Below are 26,175 nucleotides of genomic sequence, written 5' to 3'. Positions count from 1 at the left end.
CTCCGGTATTTTCCTTGATCCCAAAAATGCGAATGTGCGATTTTCTGGAGTATTGTTCGAGATCATTCAATTTATTGTCTAGTAGCCTAATTTCTGCATCTTTCTGTGCGATAACTGACTCGAGTTTCGATACTCGTTCTTCAAATTTGTCATGTTCAAATCATACTCCCCTGTTGTCTTCCTCGATGGTAGTCGATTGAGCATAGCTTTTCTTGTATTGCCTTCCTTAAATCAACCTCTAACTGTGCTACTGCAACAGCTACGGCTTTATTTATAATTTCAATAAGAGTTGTTTTATCTATAAAAGCTTCTTCATTACCTTGATTAATGCTCTCCGATATGTCTACATGGGCTTTCTTTACAACAGGTGAATCTGTACTCGATGTGCTTGACAAACTGTGTCGTGAGTTCTTTCCGTATTCGTTGGTTCGTGTTGAGAAACTATTTGATGATTCTGCCATTTCCAAACACTTTACACATTTTACTTAAAGATTACTAAGCTATTGTTTATCCATCCTAGTTTATAATTGTTCATTAGATGTCATTGCGAATTAGATCGTCTAAAAACAGAAAAATATAGAGGAGACATTTTCGTGGCTTACACCCTCCGCCATCTTGTATTGGTTATTGCTGTTTTTATTAGAGGTAACCAGTGTATGTTAATAAGAGGCCAAGTGCCACGGCCAATTCTTGCAGTGTTATTGTCGGTTGAGGTTGGCGTCGACGAACACGTCTCCCGATCATGTCAAGGACATGCTCTATAGGGGAAAGATCAGGACTCATGGCTGGCCAAAGTATATGGACAATATGGTGACGCTGGGGTAGTCATTCACGACACGAGCGCGGTGGGCACGGGCATTATCATCTTGAAAAATGAAACGTCGACCTGCACGTTGAGCAAAGGGCACAACTATCGGTGCCAGGATGTGGTCACGGTAGTACACACCAGTGACCCTTCCTTGAACAATATGCAAGTCCGTTCTGCCAGTCATGGTGATTCCTCCCCACACCATAACAGACCCACGCCCGAATCTGCCATGCTGTCTGACGTTAACGTTAGTACGCCTATCGATGAAATCCAGAGTAAATGTGGACTCATCTGAGAACATTACACGCGCCCATCGACGATTACCCCAATTTCTACGCTGCCTACACCATTGATGCCAATTTGCCATGTGCTGGCGAGTTAATGGAGGCACAAAACGCGGTCGTCGCGCATGCAAATGGGCTGCATGTAGCCGATTTCTAATCGTTTGGGGTGTAACTCGAATTCCTGTAACTTGGTGCAAGTTAACAGAAAGCTGCTTGGCCGTTTGCCCTCGATTTCGCAGGACCTCTGTACGAATGTATCGATCCTGGGCTTGTGTAGTGGCTCTAGGACGACCTGAACGAGGTTTATCATCAGCATTGTGTGTTTGTTGGTACCGGTTCCACAGTCTGCTATCACAGACTGTGACACATTAAGCATGTTGGCTACTGCTCGCTGTGTAGAACCTATTTGAAGCATGTCAATAGCACGTAGACGTTCATCATGTTGAAAACGTCTCATTGCAAATTAAACGTAACACACTAAAGCAAAGATACGCTAAACAGTATATCTTATGCAAGAACCGATAGGAAACCAAACATGGATAGGATAAACCAGCACGCGGCAGTTTTCATAAACCCTTCCTTGAAATGTCAAATTTGACAATGAACCCCTCCCACATGTATGGCGCTATTGCGTGTCGCACGTGCAGCTCAGTGAATCTGTTGGGGCGATAAGTTCTTTATATATAATCTGTGAACAAACTCTCAAAGCATGTCAAGTGTCCGTTCTTCCGTCAACAATTGGCTTTTGAACGAGACAGGGGCTACAGTTTGTTATGGATTTTTTTCCAATTTTGTGTGAAGCAAACCTTGTTAGTGCGGTATGATATAGGCTGTAGTTATTCAAATTTGGAAATACACATTGTGGTCATGTCATTGAGTGAGTGAGTGAACATAAAGTAGGCTACAGTTTTGAGCGCTGCTTTTTACAAATATGGTATTGAGACATTTGGTTTATGAGAGGGCGACTTGTGGCAATTTCGGCGTTCCGAGACCTTTGATATCCGAGTTATGCCCTTTTCCCGGCGACTTCGTAGGCGCGATAGAGGCGTTAGTTTGTAACAGGTGATTTCAGATTTGGTAGGAAGCATTGGGGTCATGAAAGAATGAACTCTATCATACAGACGATAGTGTTTAACAGATTCTTTTCAAATTCGCTGTGAACCATTGTAGTCATAAGAGGATAAGCTCTGTCAATATTCAGTATTCTGAGACTTTTAATTCTAAAGTTATACCCCCTTTGATGAAATATCAAATTTTCGCCAAAATACAAGTTTTCATTTCAGCAATGCCGTAGAGACATTGCTGCTGTGTGGGCGTGTTTCTGCGCTTTTTGTGGCTATCTTACTTGTATCTCTCGTATTGTTTTTTTTTTAATTTTCAGATCATTGTGTTGTAAATTTTAATTTGCCAGAGACTGAATTCCATCCAGATTACAATAATCGTAACAGCCATCGGTTCAGATCTTTAGCGGAACAGCTGAAAAAAACAGTGATTACGGAGTTAAAAAGCAATGGTTCGGGTGAAACTTGGGCTGTGGTAATAGCAATGAGGTATGTTGTGTTGTAATGAGAAGGAATCTGACTTTCCAATTCGTATCTAATGGTCTACTGGGTGAGCCAGATTTTGTATAAATACATATTTCAATGGGCATTATTTTTAACACATAAATACATTCATAGTTTGTGATTAACCATCAAGTATAGTTGTTATCCAGTATGTATCCTATATATCTTTTAGGAAAGGATCAATAATAGTAACCTTTGTCTTTACTACCTACCCGAAGACTAACAGTACAAATTTACAACCAATCCTGGAACAAATTTTGGAATCAGGATATATTGGTCCATATAAAGTGTCAAGAGACCATTTTTCATTCTGTCGAATTGGAGGTAAATATCACTCGTTTATCCTAGACTAGAGTCCATACGAACATGTTTTTGTAACTAGATTCAGTCTGTAACCTAAACGGGGATCACGGTGGCTAAGTGGGTATAAGAGACTGGCTCGCTAGCCTGGAGGTCGGGTGTTCGATCCGAACATTGGCCGAGAAAGTTCATTCAGATTTTCCGGCGTGGTTCCCCCCTTGTCAGTGATGCTTGACGGAGGGCATGACAGGGACAATTGTCTAGTCGCTCAGACGAGACGACAAACTGAGGTCCCGTGTACACATTGGCGTGCATGTAAAAGATCCCTTGACAGTTGGAATTCGATATAAGAGTAGGCCGCATTGCCGCTGTCCGGGCAACATTTCCCTCATAGTAGAATGTATGGCGTATGCCCGTCTTCATTAGACCAGTTCGGAGCAGAACAGTAGGACGTCAAACCCCATTTCATTTCATTTGTTATGATTATATAATAGTGGGGGAATCGTGTTCCCAATGTAGTATGTTCTTCTTTTAACCAGAGCATCTGCAATTACTTCACGGTAGGGGTATTCATTATTTGGATCATGTACCATTCAGGTAGTTCAGTTACTAATATCCTGATGGAGATGGAGTGTATCAAAATCGACCCAAATTTTACATTTATAACCTGATTACTGGCTAAATTGTTTAAGTGGCATTTAGTAACTGGATGAGAATAACACATGACACAATTATATGGAATACAAGTTACATGAAGAGTTTATTACAGCAACGTTTCGACGAGGGTTCTCCCGTCTTTGTCAAGTAACTTTACTGGCTACATTGGAAAAAGACAAAGTTGTCTTCTATTTTTAAGACTGGCAAGCGATACCAGATCAAAGAAAAGAAGACATATTATGTCAAAGAAAAGATACACGCGAACAACGGTAAGTATACCATGATATTGACGAGTGTTGTATTTAGCCAACCAATTCTAAATTCAATTCAATTAGTATACAACTGATTCAAATTTGGTCGCAATAGGTCACTAGATTTCAGGTAAGCTTATTCCTTAACTTGGTATTGAGGAACATTTTTATTACAAGTGTTCTTCTCTGCTTCAAGTTCCACCACGCTTAATATCTTATAGATCTGCGTCATCAGATTATTATATACACGGAGAAATTTGTTTTCGCAACACCCGAATGTTTATGAAATTTATTACGTAAATGAATCTATGCGAAATTGAAATGAAACGATTTAAATAAAGTATTATTTCCTCCACATAAAGTGTCAAGAGATCAATTTTCATTTTGTTGAATTGGTGGTGAATTCAAACACTTTTATCCTAGATTAGAGCTCAAACATAAATCTTGTTGTAACTAGATTCAGTATGTCAATTATGTTTTCTGTATTTTGGTTTCAATCAAAATTTAATCAATACCGTATTCTTTGCCGAGGATGACGGCACAGGTGTTTTCGCCGATATTTAATTTATGTAAACTTCACAATTGTTAGTATAAATATAGCATTTACTTGACAATTATCACAATTTTCATCTGGCCGTATATCGAACTTGAGCGAACCCTTTGCTTGGAACCCTCGGGATTTGTGATCCTGGTGTAACATATTATCAAAGGGTCTAATGATAACGCTAACTGTGGATTTGACTTCTTTATTTTAATAATGCAGGAACACACATTAAACGTCATTATATCTATAATTCTATCAACCAATACAGCACACAAGAACGTAACATATAATAGATTGTAGACATTACGGCCATCGTCCTAATTCACGTCTGTTTCCATTGTGAAATATACCCTCGTTCTGTATTCTACGGCGATCTCCCCATCTCTCGATAAGCTTGTTCTGTCGGTAAGCTTGTCTAAGTTATGCTTCTACTGTACGTAGCACCATGGGCCTTTTGTCAGACGTGGTAGAGCGGACGCGGGAAAACCGGTCGCCACATCCTACGTATGACCCATGCATCTTTTCTTACTACATATCTTAATAGCCTTGTGATCGTCTAGAATTTGTCGTATGACCCATGCATCTTTTCTTACTACATATCTTAATAGCCTTGTGATCGTCTAGAATTTGCTTCTGCTTCACGTTGTGTATTTACTTCTTACTGTTTTCTTAAGGCGGTTTTCTTACCAAGAATAACAATGCAACTGTTCGTTTTTACATTTTATATATCATAGCTGCTTTCATATGGTACAATTCATAATCGAATAAAGTCATTCTCTCTCTCTCAAACCTCATCCAGTCAGACTCGCTGGGCGAGTCTGCTGATAGAAATTGCTACATCTTTTCCCTTCTGGAATCAAGCTGCTGTCCAGGAACTCAGATGGTAATCTCTCCGGAATCTAATGAAAATGATTTTAAAAGCCGTTCCAATATATCACTGTTTCTCAATAATGACAGTTGATTTCGATTTTCGTGAAAACGGGATTGAAATTGCCCAACAAAATGACCGCTCCTCCTACGCAAAAAGTGTAAAAATATGAAATAATTTTAATCAGATTTTGTTAAAACTTAGAATAAATGTTTATGTCCCAAAGATCTCGATTGTTTTCGATATTTGCGCATATCGGACAGTAACTCCCGGATTATCACCCCTGATAGTACGAAAAATCGTGTTTAGCTTGTGGATCCTCGTTGTTGTTGTTTATTACAGATTTAACGTCCAATACAATGAATATGATATTATGGACAGGCTGATTTAATTAAATTATTTACACTTGAAAATTGTTAAAAATCCAAAATAAAAAGGTCCTTGGATACCAAAAGTTTCTTAAAGCACACTTATAAATTCGATGTCGTGAGAACAGAGGGCGGGTCATCTTCTCCCTTTGTCATAATAAAGTTAACACAGGAGGTCCAACTGACTGATGGTTGGCGGCATCAGAGCGGATAAAAAAAAGCCCGTTGGGGAAAAAAGCATCCGCTGGCTTTATGTGGAAAAGCGAAGTGCGCGCAGTAAAAACCACATAGCTGACCCCGTCAATTATTTACATATTAAAAGTGTTCGTCCAATAAGTTCCATGTTGTAAAAAATTAACTAGAGTTTTCCTTGCGTATAAATTAAATTGATTGATGTGCACTGTGATTGTTAATAATGTTTGTGTAGGTCCTTATTTTGCCATTATGTTTCCCTTAGGCCCCCGTCAGACCGGGTGACGTCCTTACTGCGCTGCTGCGACCGTACGGCGACCAGAAAATGCACAAGGTCACCGGCAGACGTGAACACAAAGAAAGAAAGTGTCCCCAAAAATTACAAACTTGAAAAAAGTCGCTTTCTTACAGCTTTCGAGGTCAGATCGCAGAACCTTGGCGTTTGTTTTGAACATGCTCAAAACAAACGCCGTGACACGGCGATCTTTGGCGACCATGGAGACCACATCACGATTATGGCGATCTTGACGCGCTCTGGGGACATTTTCCGTCACCGTAGCAGCGCAGTAAGGACGCGACCCCGGTCTGATGGGGGTATTAGATCATGCAACAGGGGTGTGTGGATCCTCTAGAGATCTCAATTTTTATACGATTTTGATGAAACTTAAAATATATGTTTATATCCCACCGATCCGTGTTCCTGTCGATACTTGTGCGTATCGGACCGTCACTTCATAGATTATGGCCCCTGGGTGTACGAAAAACCGCTTTCTTCGCATGTTCTCTATTCATCCCTTGCAAACTGTTTGCGTATCTTGCGTGGCAACCGTTTGTATACTTACTCACAACGCTTCCTTCCTCCAGAGATCTTGATAAGTACATGTAAGTGTCTAAGATAAATGACGAGCATTTTTTCGTTCGGCTAGCCATAGATAAGCAATTTGTTTTTTCGAGATTTTAGAACGCGATAACTTTGTTTCTAATTGATGAACGTTCAGTAATGACGAACAATTTGATTGTATAAGCCTTATTGTTTACCCGGTTTCCTCCCACTGCTAAAGACCCCTACGCGCAAACGATTTATTGAAATAAAATTAAACCATATGTTAGTCCCGAAATGACCTAGTTTGTGTCGAGTGGACGTTAAACCCATTTCTCTCTCTCTCATTGTTTACTTTAGAACATGATGAAACTGTGAATACAGATTTCATTATATCAATAGCTAGGTTCAGCAATGAACATTGTCTGCTTAGGGGTAGCAGTGATAACTTTGATTTAATTGAGGAGAGTGATAAATCGTTGCAAAAGTCTTATTGTTGACTTGTTTTAATAATTATTAGGGCAATAGATAAACAGAAACAAATGGTCCTATTATTTTAATTCTCGTTTTTTCAGACTTTGGAATCGTTTACACCGAGCTAACATCGATGGGAATATCCTAGAATTTATAAAGTCTGTATCTCCTGAAAACAGAGAATCGGCTATTATGATGATGTCGGTAGCAGGATGGTACGACGTCGTAGTCGTTTTATTAGAGCATCTAGTTTATTCTATAGAATATCAAACCAACCTTCTTAGCATTGTTCTAAATAATTATCGTCATACACAAAATAATAGTAGTACGTATTTATTGCAGTGTGTAATTAAATTGGTTAATACTGGCGTAGATTTAAATACGTGCGGTGTAGCTAATGAGAGGCCTTTAATACTAGCTGCTAAAAAAGGATTGTTAGAAGTTGTAAAATATCTGTTAGATCATGGTGCTGAAATACAATGTGTTGATGCAGATGGTCACGGTATTCTCCATTTACTTTTAAGAGCAATAGACGGAAAGGGAAAGGACGAAACCGAGTGTATACATGTTGTTAAGGAATTATTACATCGGGGTTTAGATGTAAATCAGCAGGATGAAAAGGGTAACACGCCACTGTTCTATATAGCATGTTTAGCGAATAGACAGGGTGTGTCACTAAGTTTTATTCACAACTTAATGAATGTTCTAATTTCACACGGGTGTACTGTAAATCATCAGAACAACGAAGGAATGACACCTTTGATGTATTTTATAATGGAACAGGTCAATGTTGACATATTAAGACTTATAATTTCAAATGCTGCCAAAGTAGATTTACCTGATAACCATGGTAATACAACTTATATCTACTGTATTCAATATCGTAAGCATGACTGTATTCGTGTCTACGAACTGTTACAAATTGCAGATACCAATCGTTCAGCTTGGAGCCGCATCACATTACTTCATCAAATACTCGAATGTGGACGGCTAGAGATTTTTAACTATTGTATGGGTTTAGAAACGCCTTTTAATGGAGTTACCGATGAAGGAGAGAATATGTTTCATCTTTTGGCCAAAGTCAATTACGACTATTCTGTAGCAAAGTTCAAATGGCTATTTGATATCGATCTGGGTATCAACCAGAAATGTTCTAAAACAAATACACCTATTATGATAGCTTCGTTCTTACTAAACAGTACGTATTTGGAGGTTTTCACACGCCACCCAAATGTAGCAATAAATTCGCAGAATAACAAAGGTCATACAGCACTTCATCTGTGTATAATTGGGTTTGCTATGTTTAAAGATGGACTGAATAAGAGGCAGTTAAATGATGTTGTTCATAAATACTGTCGACAAATATATCCAGTTTACTTGGAATGTATAAATATTTTACTGCAGACTGCTGATATAGACGTCAATATTCAAGATAAAGGAGGTAGAACTGCTTTGATGATGGCAGCTTCGAAAAACGATCGACAGATAACAAGATTATTACTTGCGGCTGGTGCTAAGGTTAAGAAATTGGATTATTCAGGACGATCTGCACTACAGTACCTGAATATCTATACAGGTGTGCTTGACCTAAGTTGCTTCAGATTATTACTATCTAGTGACGACCTTGACATTGTTGATTTACCTTGCATCAATGGCAACACAACCCTACAAAATATGTTACTCTTTCCATTGTTCTGGGATCCTCAAGACGTCGTAGTTTTCATTCGATTCCTGTTAGCCAAAAATTGCTGTGTTCAAAGGCTTGTACCACAAAATGGTGAAAGTAGCTATGATTTAATTGATTACGAATGGCCTAAAATATCGCAGCTGAGGCGACTTCTTTATTTAAGTGGGGCACCGATGGACCAAATTATATCCACTTTAAATTTTAGGAAGAGGAGAGTCAGCTATCACAACCCGTTTTACTACCAGGATGAGGACGCTTATATGTTTGACAAATATTGCAACCAGCTGTCTCTAAAAGCATTGTGTAGAAGAATTATCAGAAAGGAATTGGGCACCAAAATAGAATCTAAAGTTCTAGATTTAGATCTGCCATACGAATTAAACGAATTCGTTCTATTAAAAGACTGTCTACATCCTAGATATTATACCATTGATTTAGCTTTTTCTTATCTTGATGATGAGTATAGTGACGAGAATTACGATACCTATGATTTTGACAATGAATATGATGTTTATGATGACGCCAGTGTACTAAAAGCAACAAGCGTACCGTCACTTAAAACACGATGTAAAGAGAAGATTAGAGAGATATTTACCAATGAGGATATTAATAATTTAACAGTGCTTTCGTCGCCCCTTAAGGAATTTCTTATTGCTGAAGACGTGTCAAGTGATATCGCTAAGATTGACCCTCGTACCTATAATTATGAATATTACAGTCTTGAATAGGATATGATGATTATTCAGACGTATATACAACAATTAACGTATCCATTAACGAATGATTAATTAACAACTCCCTGTTTAAGGCAAATTGTTTCCATACTTTCAATTTGTTAATCAAACGCTAAAAAGTAACGAAAAGGCTTTAGAGTTCTCGAGCATCCAAATTTACTGAGTAACCTGATTAATTTTACCAACTCCGCAATAATTCACACAATAATTCAGAAATATATAGCAAGATGTTGTCACTCACACGTCTTAGCTACAAACAGATTAATACATTGACAAAAACAAGCAGAAAAAGTAAAAGAAATGTAAAATGACATAACAATTAGCTACACAGTAAAAAGCCTGCAAATTCGACTTGAATCTAATAACAGATTTCGGAATAAAATAAGTTACAGATGCGTAAAATGATATGTATTATACACATGTGTGAGAATGTGCCCTTATTTTGTCTTGGCCGATGTGACGCAACCCTTGGGTTATTTGTAGCTAGTTCTCACAATGTTTACCTAAATAATAAGACTAGGTGGTTAATACAATGCTGTTAATGTCTTCGCGAGATAATGATGATCTATACAATATACAGTAAATATGCAATTATGAAAATATGTAATTATTAATTTTTGAGTTTCTAGATTTATATCCTAATTTTGGTTAACAGGGTTTAACTGGACCACGGTGATTATCAATTTGAAGGCAAGATGACTAAACTTTAATTAATTGTTATTGTACAACAAAACTATTTTGGTTGCACACTAAGACACATGTGTTGATTGTTTTGTAAACTATTAGATTGAGTGTCTGTATATTTTGTCCCCTGTCTCTTATAATCTATTATTTTGAAACATTTATACATTAGTATATACCAACCCTGTTCTATATTATATTTGTTATTAATTTGAATTGCGTAAAAATAAGTGGACCGGAGGCTATTTTTTTAGTATATTATCTTAGTTCTCTTCAGTTCATTTCTTTACTTTTGGACTAGATATTATAGTTTATTTTTTTTTAATATTATTAATATTGAGTATGTATGTATCTAAAGCAACATATCTGATTGTATTTAAATACTATGAATTGGGTATAGTATAAGATAATTGGGGATTTATGCTTTTTTTAAAATGTTATATAAATTATGTTATGCCGTTTTATATAAATTTGATAAGTCTGACCTAAAAGTTCTCTGTTAGATGATGTTTATTTAAAACAGAATTAATTTGTTTTCAAATGATGATTGAACACGGTGTAGCGGTTCCTGAATAAAGAGGGGTAAAGAGAGACGAAAGAAATTTTCATGTGTTAGATACATGTGAGCAAAACAGCACACGAACTGTTCCTTCCAATTTGTGTCACATAATTAACAAATCTGTCGACACCGGTCTATTTTCAAAGCATCAGGATACTTCATTTGAAGAAACGATACTTGGGGACCAAGACAGCCTGAAGAACTACGGCCCGGTCAGCAATCTTAATCATATTTCAAAGGTTATTGAAATGTGTTTTATTTCAACTAAATCATCATATACGCAGCTATCATCTTGATAACTCGCTTCAATCCGTCTATAAAGAATCTCGTAGCAACGACACAGCATTACAGAGCCTTGGACAAGCACCAATGTATCATATTAGTCCTAATTGACCTTTCCGCTTTTGACACCCTAGACATTTCTCCTAAAACACTATTGAATGACATTGGGTTACGTAAAATGGCAAACTTATGGTTTAAATGTAAATATTCGAGCCGTAGCCAAACAGGTAACATTGTACTGAGTAACCAATCCGCGTTGACGTTTCTAGTGGTTTACCCACAGTTCATTGCATGGCACGCCAAGAAGTCACCGTAACAGACCGTTTCATTGGCTAATCCCTTACTTCAACCAGAACGCGGGTTATATAACTACTCTTCCAGGTCCTAGTGTAGTAAAGACAAGTAAAACGAAATTTTGAACTATAACAAACGAAACATAATAGGATCTATGTTTTTAATCAGATTGAGAATTAAACCAGTGGATGACCATGAACTTTCTGAAACTTAATCCAGCCAGAAAAACTGGAATTCCTAGTCATCAGCACAAAGCAACAACTTGCCAAGCTCAAATCACCACTGCTGCAATTTGACAACCCGACCTTCTAATCATCAGAATCAGCCAACCAAATCGGGGCAACTATCAAATTCATTAAACAAGTATAATCTGTCTGTTCAGCAGTATTTTATTATCTCTAGAATACGCCAGGGTAAATCATGAGGCTCGTTCATGCCTTTCTTTCATCAACGTTGGGCTGCCACAATGCACGTACTCTTCAGTATACCAGACTATCAAATCCAGAAACTTTAACATATATAGAACTCATCTACAAGACCCTTAACCGATACCCTTTCAAATTTACATTGACTTCCTATGAAAAAGTGGATTATCTTCAAGATCACACTCCTTACATACAAAGGAATAAATGTCAAAATGCCGAACTACATGAAGGAAATGCCCATACGCCATGAATCCAGTCAAAGACTGCGTACGGGTTACTAATTTAAATTAAACCATCTAAATCTATCGAAACATTTAAGTCAGCATTGAAAACCCATCTTTTTCAAAATAGTGTTACGTGACCAAGAATATATTTGAAAGCCCATTATAAACTAAATATTTAGTAATCATGGGCTGAATAAATTCTGGTTATTATTATTATTATTATTATATTAATTAGCTTATTAGTATTATATTATTGTTATTATTATTAATATTATTATATTAAACTTTGTATCCTGCTTGATATAAAACGTATTTAAGAAGAACAGATTGTTATTTGTGTTATTCTGGAGATATATTGGAAGTCGTATTAAGTCCGTGGCCAGGTCTATTCCCAAGTCCCATTCTTGGACAGATAGTTTAAGCATCGGATTTGCTAAGCATTGTACTTTAGCTTCCATATTCGACTGGCTATGCTAAATTGGTAAGATTCTATCAATAAACTTATGGGTTCAATTCAAATGTGCTGAATTCGAATAAATTTGAACTATTTTGAGATGCTGTATGTTTAGTAACCAGGTTAGCCTCCCGTTGCTTGCTAACGGCATCGGCGGTAGCGGGAACTCGGCCGACCCTCCTTCCACCTATTTTCCCGTAGGCGCTTTCACGTTCTTTTGCACCCTCTCTTCAAAGTAGGGGGGTTGGAAGGCTGAATGGTTAGCGCGTGCTCGCTGTTTCATAAAGTCTGCCATTGAGTAGGGTCGCCCGTTCAACCTCGTGAGTTTTCTCCGGGTCCTCTGGTTTCCTCCAACTGCTAAAGACTGCGAATTATGGAAATAAAATTGAACCATATATTAGTCCCGAAATGACCTAGTTTGTGTCGAGTGGACGTTAAACCCCTCTCTCTCTCTCTCTCCATCTCTTTCCGACTTCCCCTTTCGGTACTTGTTCGCTATCTGACTTAAAAGGAGCCTGGGCACCCCAACACCCACCCCATATGCAAACCTTCCGAGTCGGCGCTTGCTCCACTGTTCCAGAACCGTCTTAGATCGACGGGGGATTGGGCGGTGGGCTCTTCGCGATGGACCGCTATTGATGGAATCCCGGTTGGTGTCCTTTCTACCATTTACATATACTAAACTAAGAGGTTGCCAGATGCCACCATGAACGGGTCTATAACCGCTGTTCTAGCTGTGGTGGACAATTGATGGGCCAGACATTTCACGGCAATATTTATGCGATAGCGGCTAAATGCCCCCCTCCCTCACGCATGAATTATTTCTAGAATTACCACAGTTATCCATTAAACCGATCCGCGTTTCGCAAGGGGACCGTATCTGACCAATGGGCCGTTCGCAGTTTCGCACCACTAGAGCAACAAGTCTGCATTTAGACTCGCATGCTTTTAGCTTTGAGACAAGCATATGACCGGGGTGGCAAGGAGGCAAATCTCTAGGGGGCGTACGGAAGAACCGTGAATCGTTCCTTTCTACTACACTAACCTCAAAAGTATGTCACTTCTTTTGATACCACATATGGGGTCAGGTACAAAACTGGGAAAACTCTGAAAGCTCGAATGAAAACACAAAACTCGGAAAAAATTGTCCGACTTTTTGTTTCAAACTGAAAAGTCGGAAAATATTTTCCGAGTTTTCTAATCAAACAAAAAAGTCAGACAATTTTTTCCGACCTTTCCGAGTTTTGTGTTTTCAGTTGAGTCAAATCATAAAACTCGGAAAGAGAAAAAGTTGGAAAATTATCAAAAAGGTTATAGATCATGTCCAAATTATTAAATAGATGTGTTACTATCACTTAATTATCCAATTAGATATTCTCGACACGTAGTAGGCCTACTGTCTGTGATGTCTGTCTCGATGCAACAAAAACTTGAGTGGGCTACACTAAATATCAAGTTATTCCCGTTAAGGAGAAATCCGCTGTATAATAATCATAATTATCCAATGAAAAATAGTTTATTTTGATATCTTTTTGCCACTTTCCGAGTTTTGTATTTTCGTATAGCTCAAAATACAAAACTCGGAAAACTATGATATTTTAAATACTGCCATATTGCATTATTTTGGTTAAAATCTAACTGAAAAGGTTATAGATCCTGTCCAAATTATTAAATAGATGTGTTACTATCACTTAATTATCCAATTAGATATTCTCGACACGTAGTACTACCTGTGATGTCTGTCTCGATGCAACAAAAACTTGAGTAGGCTACACTAAATATCAAGTTATTCCCGTTAAGGAGAAATCCGCTGTATAATAATCATATCCAATGAAAAATATTTTATTTTGATATCTTTTTGCCACTTTCCGAGTTTTCCGAGTTTTGTATTTTCGTATAGCCCAAAATACAAAACTCGGAAAACTCGGATATTTAATAATAACTGCCATATTGCATTATTTTGGTTAAAATCTAACTGAAAAGGTTATAGATCATGTCCAAATTATTAAATAGATGTGTTACTATCACTTAATTATCCAATTAGATATTCTCGACACGTAGTAGGCCTACTGTCTGTGATGTCTGTCTCGATGCAACAAAAACTTGAGTAGGCTACACTAAATATCAAGTTATTCCCGTTAAGGAGAAATCCGCTGTATAATAATCATATCCAATGAAAAATATTTTATTTTGATATCTTTTTGCCACTTTCCGAGTTTTCCGAGATTTGTATTTTCGTATAGCCCAAAATACAAAACTCGGATATTCAGTTATAAATATCACAAAAAATAAAATATATCATGTCCAACTTATTAAACATATGTGTTATTTTCACTTCTTTCGCTATTTTTTAAAAGTTAGCCTCCGTTGAATGTCTGTCTTTAAGCAAAAAATAAATGATTCCACTAAATATCAAGTTATCCCCATAAGGAGAAATGACAAATATTTTATTTTGTTATCGTTTAGGCACTTTCCGGGTCTTTTCGTATAGGCTAAAATACAAAACTTGGAAAACTCGGGTATTCACCTATAACTAACACATTGCATTCGTTTGGTTAAATTTGAAAGAATTAGTTACATAGATCATGTCTAACTTATCAAATAGACATCTTAGTACAACATCTTCCGCCAATTTAAAAAAATATATATTTTGATACTTTTCCAACTTTTCCCTTTTCCGAGTTTTATGATTTGACTCGATTGAAAACACAAAACTAGGAAAGGTCGGAAAAAATTGTCCGACTTTTTTTGTTTGAATAGAAAACTCGGAAAATATTGTCCGACTGTTCAGTTTGAAACAAAAAGTCGGACAATTTTTTCCGAGTTTTGTGTTTTCAATCGAGTCAATTCTTAAAACTCGGAGAGGGGAAAAGTCGGAAAATATTTTCTGAGTCTTCCGAGCTTTCCGAGTTTTGTACCTGACCCACATATGGCTTTGCAAACTTTCTTATAATCGCGCGTACAAGCCGCTATGCTGTTAAGCATGTAAACAATGGTTCTAATGTTGATTTGTAAACCGCTGTTCGATTGATTCGTATCATTAAATCACGTGGACAATTATAATTTGAATATTTTGATTTCGTTAATGTACCCAGGGATTACACTCGGCAAACCACAGCAGATTCCAGTACCCTACAGCTAGCCTCGGCTGTATGACGAAGTCCGCCATTAAAACTACTTTCAAGTTCCCGGATTACCAACGGCGTTGCCAATGATGACACCTTTGAAGAATGTTTTATCATAAAAGAGAGAGAAATGGGGTTTAACGTCCACTCGACACAAACTAGGTCATTTCGGGACTAACATTAATTTTATTTCAATAATTCGCTTGCGCGTAGGCGTTTTTAGCAGTGGGAGGAAAACGCAGGACTCGGAGAAAACCCACGAGCTTGAACAGGCAACGCTACTCCATGTCATGTACAACCGGGGATTCGAAACCAGGCCAGTTAACTCAATGACAGGCCTCATGATACACACGCACGTCCTACACGTCCTAACCATTCGGCCATCCACCCCCCCCCCCCGCTGCAGGACGGAGGGCCTGACAAGGACAGCTGTCTAGTCGTTTGGATGGGATGAGAAACTGAGGTCCCGCGTACAGATTGGCATGCATGTAAAAGATCCCTTGACAGTTGGAATTCAATATAAGAATAGGCCGTAGTGCCACTGTCTGGGCAAAATTTCCCTCATAGCACACTGTATGGCGTATGCCCGTCTTCATTAGCCCAGTTTGGAGCAGAACAGTAGGACGTTAAACCCCATTTCATTTCATTCAAATTTTCACTAACTGGTTATTGAGCTATAATCATTTGAATGTTGACTGCCAACCCCATGTTGGCCAAAATTAAATGGGTCATATCTCAGAAACCTCTGATCAAGTTCCAATATGGAAGGAACAATTACAATCTAATCCTTCCATATAATATAATGATAGTCAAGGTTTACTAAACTTTATACTAACAAGCCTTCCATACAATATGATAATGATAGTCAAGGTTTACTAAACTTTATACTAACAAGCCTTCCATACAATATGATAATATAGTCAAGGTTTAATAAACTTTATACTAAGAAGCCTTCCATACAATATGATAATATAGTCAAGGTTTAATAAACTTTATACTCATAAGCCTTCCATATAATATGACAGTCACAGTTTACTGAACTTTATACTAATAAGCCTTCCATATAATATGACAGTCACAGTTTACTGAACTTTATACTAATAAGCCTTCCATATAATATGACAGTCACAGTTTACTGAACTTTATACTAATAAGCCTTCCATATAATATGACAGTCACAGTTTACTGAACTTTATACTAATAAGCCTTCCATATAATATGACAGTCACAGTTTACTGAACTTTATACTAATAAGCCTTCCATATAATATGACAGTCACAGTTTACTGAACTTTATGCTATACGAGAGAGAGAAATTGAGTTTAACGTCCACTCGACACAAACTAGGTCATTTCGGCACTAACATAGTTGAATTTTATTTCAATAATTCGATTTCGCCTAGGAGTCTTTAGCAGTGGGAGGAAACCAGAGGACCTGGAGAAAACCCACGAGGTTGGACAGGCGCCCCTACTCCTTGTCACGTACAACCAGGGAGGCGAAACCAGGCCAGTTGACTAAATGACAGACCTTATGATACAGCATGCACGCACTAACCATTCGGCCATCCATATAATACTAAAGTCTAAATGAAAAAATCCTAAATTTAAAATTATTTTGCATATGCTTTGGAAATAAAGGCCAAGAAATATATTACTAGACAAATAACTAGACATATTGAAATCATATAACATATGTAAACACACATATGATATACCTTGATATACAAAACAACTGTGATACAGCCCTACTACGACCTACTCTTATATACTATTCAAAAAAAGTAGGGGATATTTGATTTTGGGGGCATAATACTAAAATATGCAAATAACTACGAAAAAAGTCACTATAGAACCTAACAGAAGAAACATTTCCAGTTACATGTGACGCCCAAACGCACCAATAGCTACCGCATGGAATGCAGGTGATGCTTGGGATCATCATGGGGGTCCAACCCAAGATTTGCACGACTCTGACTTTGAATGTTACAGTCATTGTGGCATTGAATTCCAGGGTGGAAACATCAGTTTAATTGTTTTAGTGACCAGAAAACAAATTTTGATATGCGTCGGCTTACCCAAAATGAAAGGTTACGTGCCCTTGGCATGCTACAGATCGGCACAACACAGGCGGTTGTGGCGCGGACGATGAATGTTTCTCAGTCTGTCATAAGCAGGCTATGGTCCAGATACCGTGATACACAATCTGTACAGGACAGACCACGCTCAGGTCGACCAAGGGCGACAACTCAAGCCCAGGATCGATTTATCCGTACCTTGGCCTTGAGAAATCGTGTCATCACAGCAAATCAGATCAGCGCTCGTCTTCAAACAGACACTGGTGTGAGAGTGAGTGGCCAGACGATTCGGAATCGACTGCATAGGGGTCACCTTCGCGCCCGACGTCCTCGCGTGATCCCTTGTTTGAGAGATCATCACATTCAGGCAAGACGTCGTTGGTGTAGGGATCGTCAACACTGGGATAATCGACGCTGGAGCAATGTGATGTTTTCAGATGAGTCAAGGTTCACTGTTGATTTTTTGGACAGACGTAGGAGGGTGTGGCGTCGTCGAAACGAGCGCTTCCAAGACGTTAACGTCATCAGACATGATCGATTTGGGGGTGGTTCTGTTATGGTGTGGGGAGGCATCACTGTTGCTGGAAGAACGGCTTTACATGTTGTTGCAGGGCGTGTTACAGGCCAGTACTACCGGGACAACATCTTGGCAGTCCATGTTGTGCCGTTCGCACGACGTCATGGCCGCCGTTTCATCTTCCAGGATGACAACGCAAGATGTCACAGGGCCAGGATCGTTACAGGTTACCTCCAACAACAGAACATCACCACATTACCTTGGCCAGCACTGAGTCCCGACCTCTCCCCCATCGAGCATGTCTGGGACATGCTTGGACAGAGGTTACGTCAACGTCAACAACGTCCTGCCAATGTCCAAGAACTTGCTGCTGCGTTGCAACAGGAATGGGACAATCTGGACCAAAATGACCTTAGACGTCTCATTAGGAGTATGCCACGTCGGATCAATGCTTGTTTCGCAAACAGAGGAGGATTTACCCGTTACTGACTTGGTTGTGATGCTGTGGTAACTTTGCTGTTTGACCCCGGGTATCATTTTACCCTTATAATGGTCAGACTGTGCCTTACTTAGTCTAACGATCATTTGGAATAAATCGATGAATGTGAACTTCATTTCATTTTGTCATTTGTTTCTTCGTCAGTTTCATTAGGTGACTTTAATAACACTTAAAAATCAAATATCCCCTACTTTTTTTGAATAGTATATGAATTCCAACTGCCAATGGATCTTTTACCTGCACTTAATGGTTTTTTCATCTCATCTGAACGACTAGACAGCTGTCCTTGACAGGGCGACCTTCGGATGTAGACTATGGTCGCGACTACAGTCTGAACCAGCACCCAAAAGCAAATGGCCCTAGCCATTGACTATTCAGTATGGTGGCGACAATGTCAGTTGTTCCGCCTGCTATATTTTCTCCTATTTACTCATGTATTTTTAAAAACTGATTAATTTTCCATACTGTGATTTGAAAGCAAGCTTAGAATAGGTTACAAATAGGATTTGTCAATATCTGAATATTTTTCATTGGATTTATGTCACCCAACCAAGATCATTTCACACGTACAGTTTTTTGTCGTGTGCCTATATATTCGAATAAGAAGATCCTAATCTGTCAAATTCATCAAAAAAAGACGAAAAAAAATCAAATTTAACATCTATATACATGCCCATTCACTAACTTTCAGGTGTTAACATGGGCCCTATAATACCGACCAAGGTGTAAATAACGCAACGGCAATCGGCAATTTTATTATATTTTTCAGAAAATCTTCTCAAGTGACAGTTTTGTCAGCCATCTTTGAACTATCCCGACCATGCTTTATCGCATGTTACGGCTGGTCACGACCACTGGTTGAACTAAATGCCATTCGCATGCAGATGGTTCGACTATAGTACGAAGATCTGTGCAACCGAAGGTCGCCCTGGCTGTCTGTCCTGCATCACTCACAAGGGAAACCACTCCGGCAAATCCTTTGCATAGAAACATTTTGTGATCTTTATGCTTCATGTATTCATTTTTTACTCCTTTGAGAATCTGGTGGAAATGGCACTATATGAAAATTCTTAATAATGATAATATACAATAACAAACACACACCAATGTATAGGTTTAGATATATTCCACACCTCTTTCAGTAACAAACATGTACAAATGATTACATTTATACGTAAAAAATTTATAAATCTGAGCAACAAACAGATAAATAAAATATGATACAATATTGTACAAGTTAAAAATCAGTGTTTATACAACCACTTCAATTTTTACAAATAACAAAACTTGAAATAAAATGATATAAATACATTGATATATACAAATATACATACATGCATCATATTCCTCGTTTTTTTACAGGGTCCTTTGCTGGACTGATGTTTTTGATTTATTTATTAGTGTACACTTCTAATCAGTCCAGTCAGTCTGATTTCTTCTATTTTCAGTTACATACCATAACATCAAAGTCCGATTTCCTGGCATGTTAACAATAATATTCTATAAGATATTCCAGGCCATGTTAACAATAATATTCTATCCGGGCCATGCTAACAATAATATTCTATAACATATTCCGGGTCATGTTAACAATAATATTCTATATGGGCCATGCTAACAAAAAATATGCTATAACATATTCCAGATCATCTTAAAATATTTTATAATATATTCTGGGTCATCTTAAAATTATTCTATGACATATTCCGAGTCTTCTTAAAATATTCTATAACATATTCCGGGTCATCTTAAAATTATTCTATAACATATTTCGGGTCATCTTAAAATATTCTATAACATATTCCGGGCCATCTTAACAATAATATTTTATAACATATTCCGGGTCATGCTAACAATAATATTCTATAACATATTCCGGGTCATTTTAAATTATCCTATAACATATTCCAGGTTATGTTAACAATAATATTCTATAACATATTCTGGGTAACTCTGCGAACTATCAAATATAATAAACATATCGGGTCTATTTAAATTATTCACTGCTGAATTATAAAGTCTTTTCTTGCTGTCAGAAATATCTGGTGGAGGTCTTCGTATTCCTTTAGCTCCTTGAAATGGGCGTCCGCATACAACCCTAGCCATGAACATTAATTTAACTTTTCTTCCCGTAGATGGACCACCTCCAGATGTCGACTGCTGTCCAAAATAATTAAAACCGCTTGTCCGTGATTGTGCAGCAGGATATGGTGGAAACGGAGATGCTAAAAAGGAAACAGGTCCGAAGGGATTCCCAGGAGTTTGTCCGATAGATGATTGAGTGTTATTAACAGAAGTGGTATCATCTGTCGGAGTTGTAGTATTGGTCGGATTATGCGATGACGTATCATTCTGTATACTGACGGTTGCCGATTTCTGTGTTAATGGTATAAAATGTCCGAATGATAAAGATTTCATCACATCTTGTGTTTCACTGATTGGTTGGGTCAATTTATTAGAATATTGAGCTTCAACTGCAAAATATGCACCTAGAAGTAGACAAAAACATATATTAATAACATGACAGCCATATATTAATAACATGTATGAGCTTACAATATGGACCAGGATCCAATCATGATGTCATGACAGCCATCTTGGAATTGTGGCAGCATATCAAACATTGAAGTCCCTAATGATTAATCGATGCGTAATTGTCCAAGAGAGGGACATATATCCAATCTTCTGATAATATATTTCTTATATTGAATTTCAACTTACAAAATCATCTTTTACATGCACGCCAATGTGTACACAAAAACTTGTTTTTTCATCCTATCCGAACGACTATACATTGTCCCTTGCCTGGCCCTCATTCCTGCACCACTGACAAGAAGGAACAATGCCGGAAAATCCTGAAGAACTTTCTCGGGCCTACTCAAGGATTGAACACGGGAAATCCAGGTTAGCGTGCCAATGTCTTACTCACTGAGAGAGAAATGGGGCTTAACGTCCACTCGACACAAACTAGGCCATTTCAGGACTAACATGGTTCAATTTTAATTCAATAAATTGGCTTGTGTGTAGGGGTCTTTAGCAATGAGAAATGGGGCTTAACGTCCACTCGACACAAACTAGGCCATTTCAGGACTAATATGGTTCAATTTTAATTCAATAAATTGGCTTGTGTGTAGGGGTCTTTAGCAATGGGAGGAAACCGGAGAAAACCCAGGAGATTGGACAGGCGACCCTACTCCTTGTCACGTACAATCGGGAAATCGAAAACACGCAATTTGATCGATGACAGACCTTTTATAACAAATGGCCATGTATAATTAAGACAACCTACCGTCACCATAAGCTGCTCCAACTTGTTTTCCTGATAAACGCCAGTCAAAACCCTGCTGACAAATCTGTTGGATGTTTTGGGGGTTGGTTCCATGAAACAGATGTCTCTCATTTAACTTCTGAGCACCAAAATCATCACAGATATGTTTCCTAGAACTACAATGAAACAAATAATATTACAGTCTAAGTACACAAGCTTTAAAGAAGCAATCTTAGATCTACTAGCGCAGTGATTCTCAACCAGTGTGGCGTGAGATCTTACTAAGTGTGCAATGAAATTTAGCACACTAAGAAAATTTTTCGCTAAAGCCAGCTATTTGACTGATGAAAATCGAAAGATTGCAATAATGTAAGTTCATAGTTGTGTATTTCTTTATTTAGTTTGAGTCATTCTATGTGTCTATAACTAGTTTGTGTCTACGGTTGTATGCCGTCTATGACTTATCATGTTTTTATTTTGCAAAAATCAAATATTTTTCATATATATTTAGCCAGGTGTGCCACTCATTGTTCATGTGTTCCATGGTGTGCCGTTGGCAGAAAAAGGTTGAGAAACACTCTACTGGCCGTTAACCAAGCCATAAACCGGAAGAAGCATAACTCCGAAACCGGAAGTGGTAGGCCTAAATACCAAATTTCAGCCAACCCTGAACAGACAGACAGACAAACAAACGACAGTCACAAATATTAGTATAGATAAAAACCAACCACCGGAATTGCAATTGAGTGATGCGGAATTCAGTCCTGTCAGTCCCGACAACTAAGGTGGTGTGAGTAGAATCATGACGTAATTAAACAAAATGAATATGTTTCAACTGTCATGGTTGGTTGAGATATTTCCTTGTGCAGTCAGCACATGCGTTCTAGCCCCAAATCCCCATTTTCACCCGATTGTCACTATTTTTGGGTTTGATAGAATTCTATTCCGGAACGTTCAATCCAGCATCGACTTAGTGAGTAGAACAAGTAGAATCAAGGGAGATAATTGACTTGTGTTTAAAGATAAAATACCTACAGATAATATTTCTCCCATAATTTATTATTCTGTATTCTATAAATAGATTTAATCAGGGTCTGTGACATTGACGCTAACATCAAATCTTTTACAGCTCGGTACTCTTCATGCTTTTCCTCCAACGGTAAAATACAAAAATCCTGGAAAAATATCCAACACATCTCTCAACATTGTTTTTTTTATTTATTATTAAAACAATAATTTATTCACCTATTAAAAGGGATTGAGGAACATGCATACAACCTCTCCTCAACATTATGTCATTTTGTATGCTTGACAAGGACTAATGAAATATGACCTCCCTTCAACATTGTGTCATTTTGTATGCTTGACAAGGACTAATGAAATCTTGTTGAAATGTTGTATGTATATAATATAGTGATCGTTCCATAGAACTGTGGGGGGATCATGGTGGGTGAGTGGGTAAGACACTGGCTTGCTAGCCTGGAGGTCGGGTGTTCGATCCCTGCATTGGCCGAGAAAGTTCATCCAGATTTTCCGGCTTAGATTTCTGCACTAACGGGGATTAATATAAACAGGCATACGCCATACAGTGTGCTAAAAGCATAATTTTGGCCTACTCGTATTTCGTTTTCCAGCTGTGAATGGTATACACAAGAACTTAGTTTTCCAGCTGTGAATGGTATAAACAAGACCTTAGTTTTCCAGCTGTGAATGGTATACACAAGAACTTAGTTTTCCAGCTGTGAATTGTATAAACAAGACCTTAGTTTTCCAGCTGTGAATGGTATAAACAAGACCTTAGTTTTCCAGCTGTGAATGGTATAAACAAGACCAGAGAAGCTTTTCTATGCCAGACCCTCTGTCATTCACCATTAACAAGAAAGGGGGGATTCAAAGGAACTTAGCCTGCCAACTTAGCTCCAACTTATCAAAATTATCATATGGAGAGAGAAATAGGGTTTAACGTCCACTCGACACAAACTAGGTCATTTCGGGACTAACATATGGTTCAATTTTATTTAATTCAATCGCTTGTGCCTAGGGATCTTTATCAGTGGAAGGATACGTATGAGGTTGGACAGGTGACACTACTCTTTGTCACATACAAGCATTACGCGTTAACCATTCGGCCCAATCCCCCATTATCAAATAAGCAAAAGAAAAAAAAAAAGTTATAAAATCGTACCTTATCTGTCTCGACTTCTATATCTTTCCAGTATTTAGGACAAGAAGTCACGACCCCATCGCTTCGTTTTCTATCTACTAATGTTAGTAAAGCTGTACAGTGAGTGTGAGAATCATCATTCCACGATTTCTTACAATATCGACAAGATGACTGAAACATTAAACATGACATAGCTAACATTATATAATTACTTCTCATCCGAGGAGTTCACATAGCTAATAATATATAATTATTTCTCATCCGAGGAGTTCACATAGATAACAATATATAATTACTTCTCATCCGAAGAGTTCACACATCTAACGTTATATAATTACTTCTCATCCGAAGAGTTCACACAGCTAACATTATATAATTACGTGTCATTCGAGGAGTTCACACAGCTAACAATATATAATTACTTCTCATCCGAAGAGTTCACACAGCTAACGTTATATAATTACTTCTCATCCGAAGAGTTCACACAGCTAACATTATATAATTATGTGTCATTCGAGGAGTTCACATAGCTAACATTATATAATTACTTCTCATCCGAGGAGTTCACATAGCTAACATTATATAATTACTTCTCATCCACTCTGTTTGTGTCTACCCAATAGCTTTAGTTTACGACCCCTGACGTGACCTATCGCTATAACTTGTCAGATCTTCATGTAGTATAAAAAACAAAATGAAATATAGATTTGTATTTCAATCAGATTGAACGCACTCATTAACCATTCGGCCTCCCCCACCAACCAGGACAGAGGGTGTTGCTTTCGATCCTAGTTGCGAGACAATTATGATAATCAGTAATAGAAAGATGGACATTTACTTACCAGCATACAGTCTGGATTACCACAGTGAAACTCTTTCTCTATCTGTAACAGCTCAGCAGTGAAACCACATTCCGGACATCTGATTAAATAGAAGATAAAAACATGAGTGGCCATTCAACTTGAGAGAGAGAGAGCGAGAGAGAGAGAGAGATGGGGTTTAACTTCCACTCAACACAAACAAGGTCATTTCGGGAATAACATATGGTTCAATTTTATTTCAATAATTCGCATGTGTGTAGGGGTCTTTAGCAGCTTTGTAGTCTGAGCTGTTTACAAAGGCTTCAACATTTTAATTTTAATTTTGAAAAAGAATCCAAAATAAAACAGAAATCTCAATGAACAATCTCATTAGGTTTGTAAAAGCCTAAATCTAAATGGGAAGAGAACTTTGAAATTTGGAAAATTGATGACTATTATACATAGAAACTGGTATCCATCTTTCATCAATGCGGCTCATAAATTTGGTTCTGGATCTGGTGGGACTACTTTTTTGTTTGCTCATCCGAAGCTCTAGTTTCTTGCTAAAAATAAACATATCACAGTCCCGACTCTTCAATTAAATGATATAGATATAGGCACCACTATGTAAGCATGCTTTGACATTGTTCTGGTGACTAATATCCCCACATAAGGTCAGTATTGTTTCCATGTAATGTAACGCAGTACTATACTATATTCTCTAGGTTATTTATAGTAACATGTGTATACCTGACTATATTTTTCTGAGTTATTTATAGTAACATGTGTATACCTGACTATATTCTCTGAGTTATTTATAGTAACATGTGTATACCTGACTATATTCTCTGAGTTATTTATAGTAACATGTGTATACCTGACTATATTCTCTGAGTTATTTATAGTAACATGTGTATACCCGACTATATTCTCTGAGTTATTTATAGTAACATGTGTATACCTGACTATATTCTCTAGGTTATTTATAGTAACATGTGTATACCTGACTATATTCTCGAGGTTATTTATAGTAACATGTGTATACCTGACTATATTCTCTAGGTTATTTATAGTAACATGTGTATACCTGACTATATTCTCGAGGTTATTTATAGTAACATGTGTATACCTGACTATATTCTCGAGGTTATTTATAGTAACATGTGTATACCTGACTATATTCTCGAGTTTGTTTATAGTATTTTCATTTTCTTTCTCCAAAATCTCGTTAAACAACTCCATAATTTCACCAGGCACG

General features: G+C 37.6%; 1 protein-coding gene across 1 annotated transcript; it reads right to left on the bottom strand.

Moving 5' to 3' along the window:
• Positions 1-19,794: 19,794 nt before the first annotated feature.
• Positions 19,795-25,931, bottom strand: LOC126824673 (protein mono-ADP-ribosyltransferase PARP11). Its single transcript, XM_050553991.2, has 6 exons — positions 25,921-25,931; positions 24,960-25,038; positions 24,139-24,288; positions 22,989-23,128; positions 21,975-22,129; positions 19,795-21,174 (listed from the first exon to the last, which is right to left on the bottom strand). The coding sequence occupies exons 2-6, from the start codon at positions 24,963-24,965 to the stop codon at positions 20,603-20,605; spliced, it is 1,023 nt and encodes a 340-aa protein (XP_050409948.2). The 5' UTR covers positions 24,966-25,038; positions 25,921-25,931; the 3' UTR covers positions 19,795-20,602.
• Positions 25,932-26,175: the final 244 nt, after the last annotated feature.

Source organism: Patella vulgata, chromosome 6 (assembly GCF_932274485.2).
Source record: "Patella vulgata chromosome 6, xgPatVulg1.2, whole genome shotgun sequence".
Taxonomy (NCBI): domain Eukaryota; kingdom Metazoa; phylum Mollusca; class Gastropoda; family Patellidae; genus Patella; species Patella vulgata.
This window is presented reverse-complemented; position numbering and strand designations above follow the sequence as displayed.

Coding starts and splice junctions, on each gene's coding strand:
- LOC126824673 (XM_050553991.2), bottom strand. Junction 23,129..24,138: donor TAGAAGTCGAGACAGATAAG/GTACGATTTTAT, acceptor ATATTTTTCCAG/GATTTTTGTATTTTACCGTT. Junction 22,130..22,988: donor TTATGGGAGAAATATTATCT/GTAGGTATTTTA, acceptor GTTTCATTGTAG/TTCTAGGAAACATATCTGTG.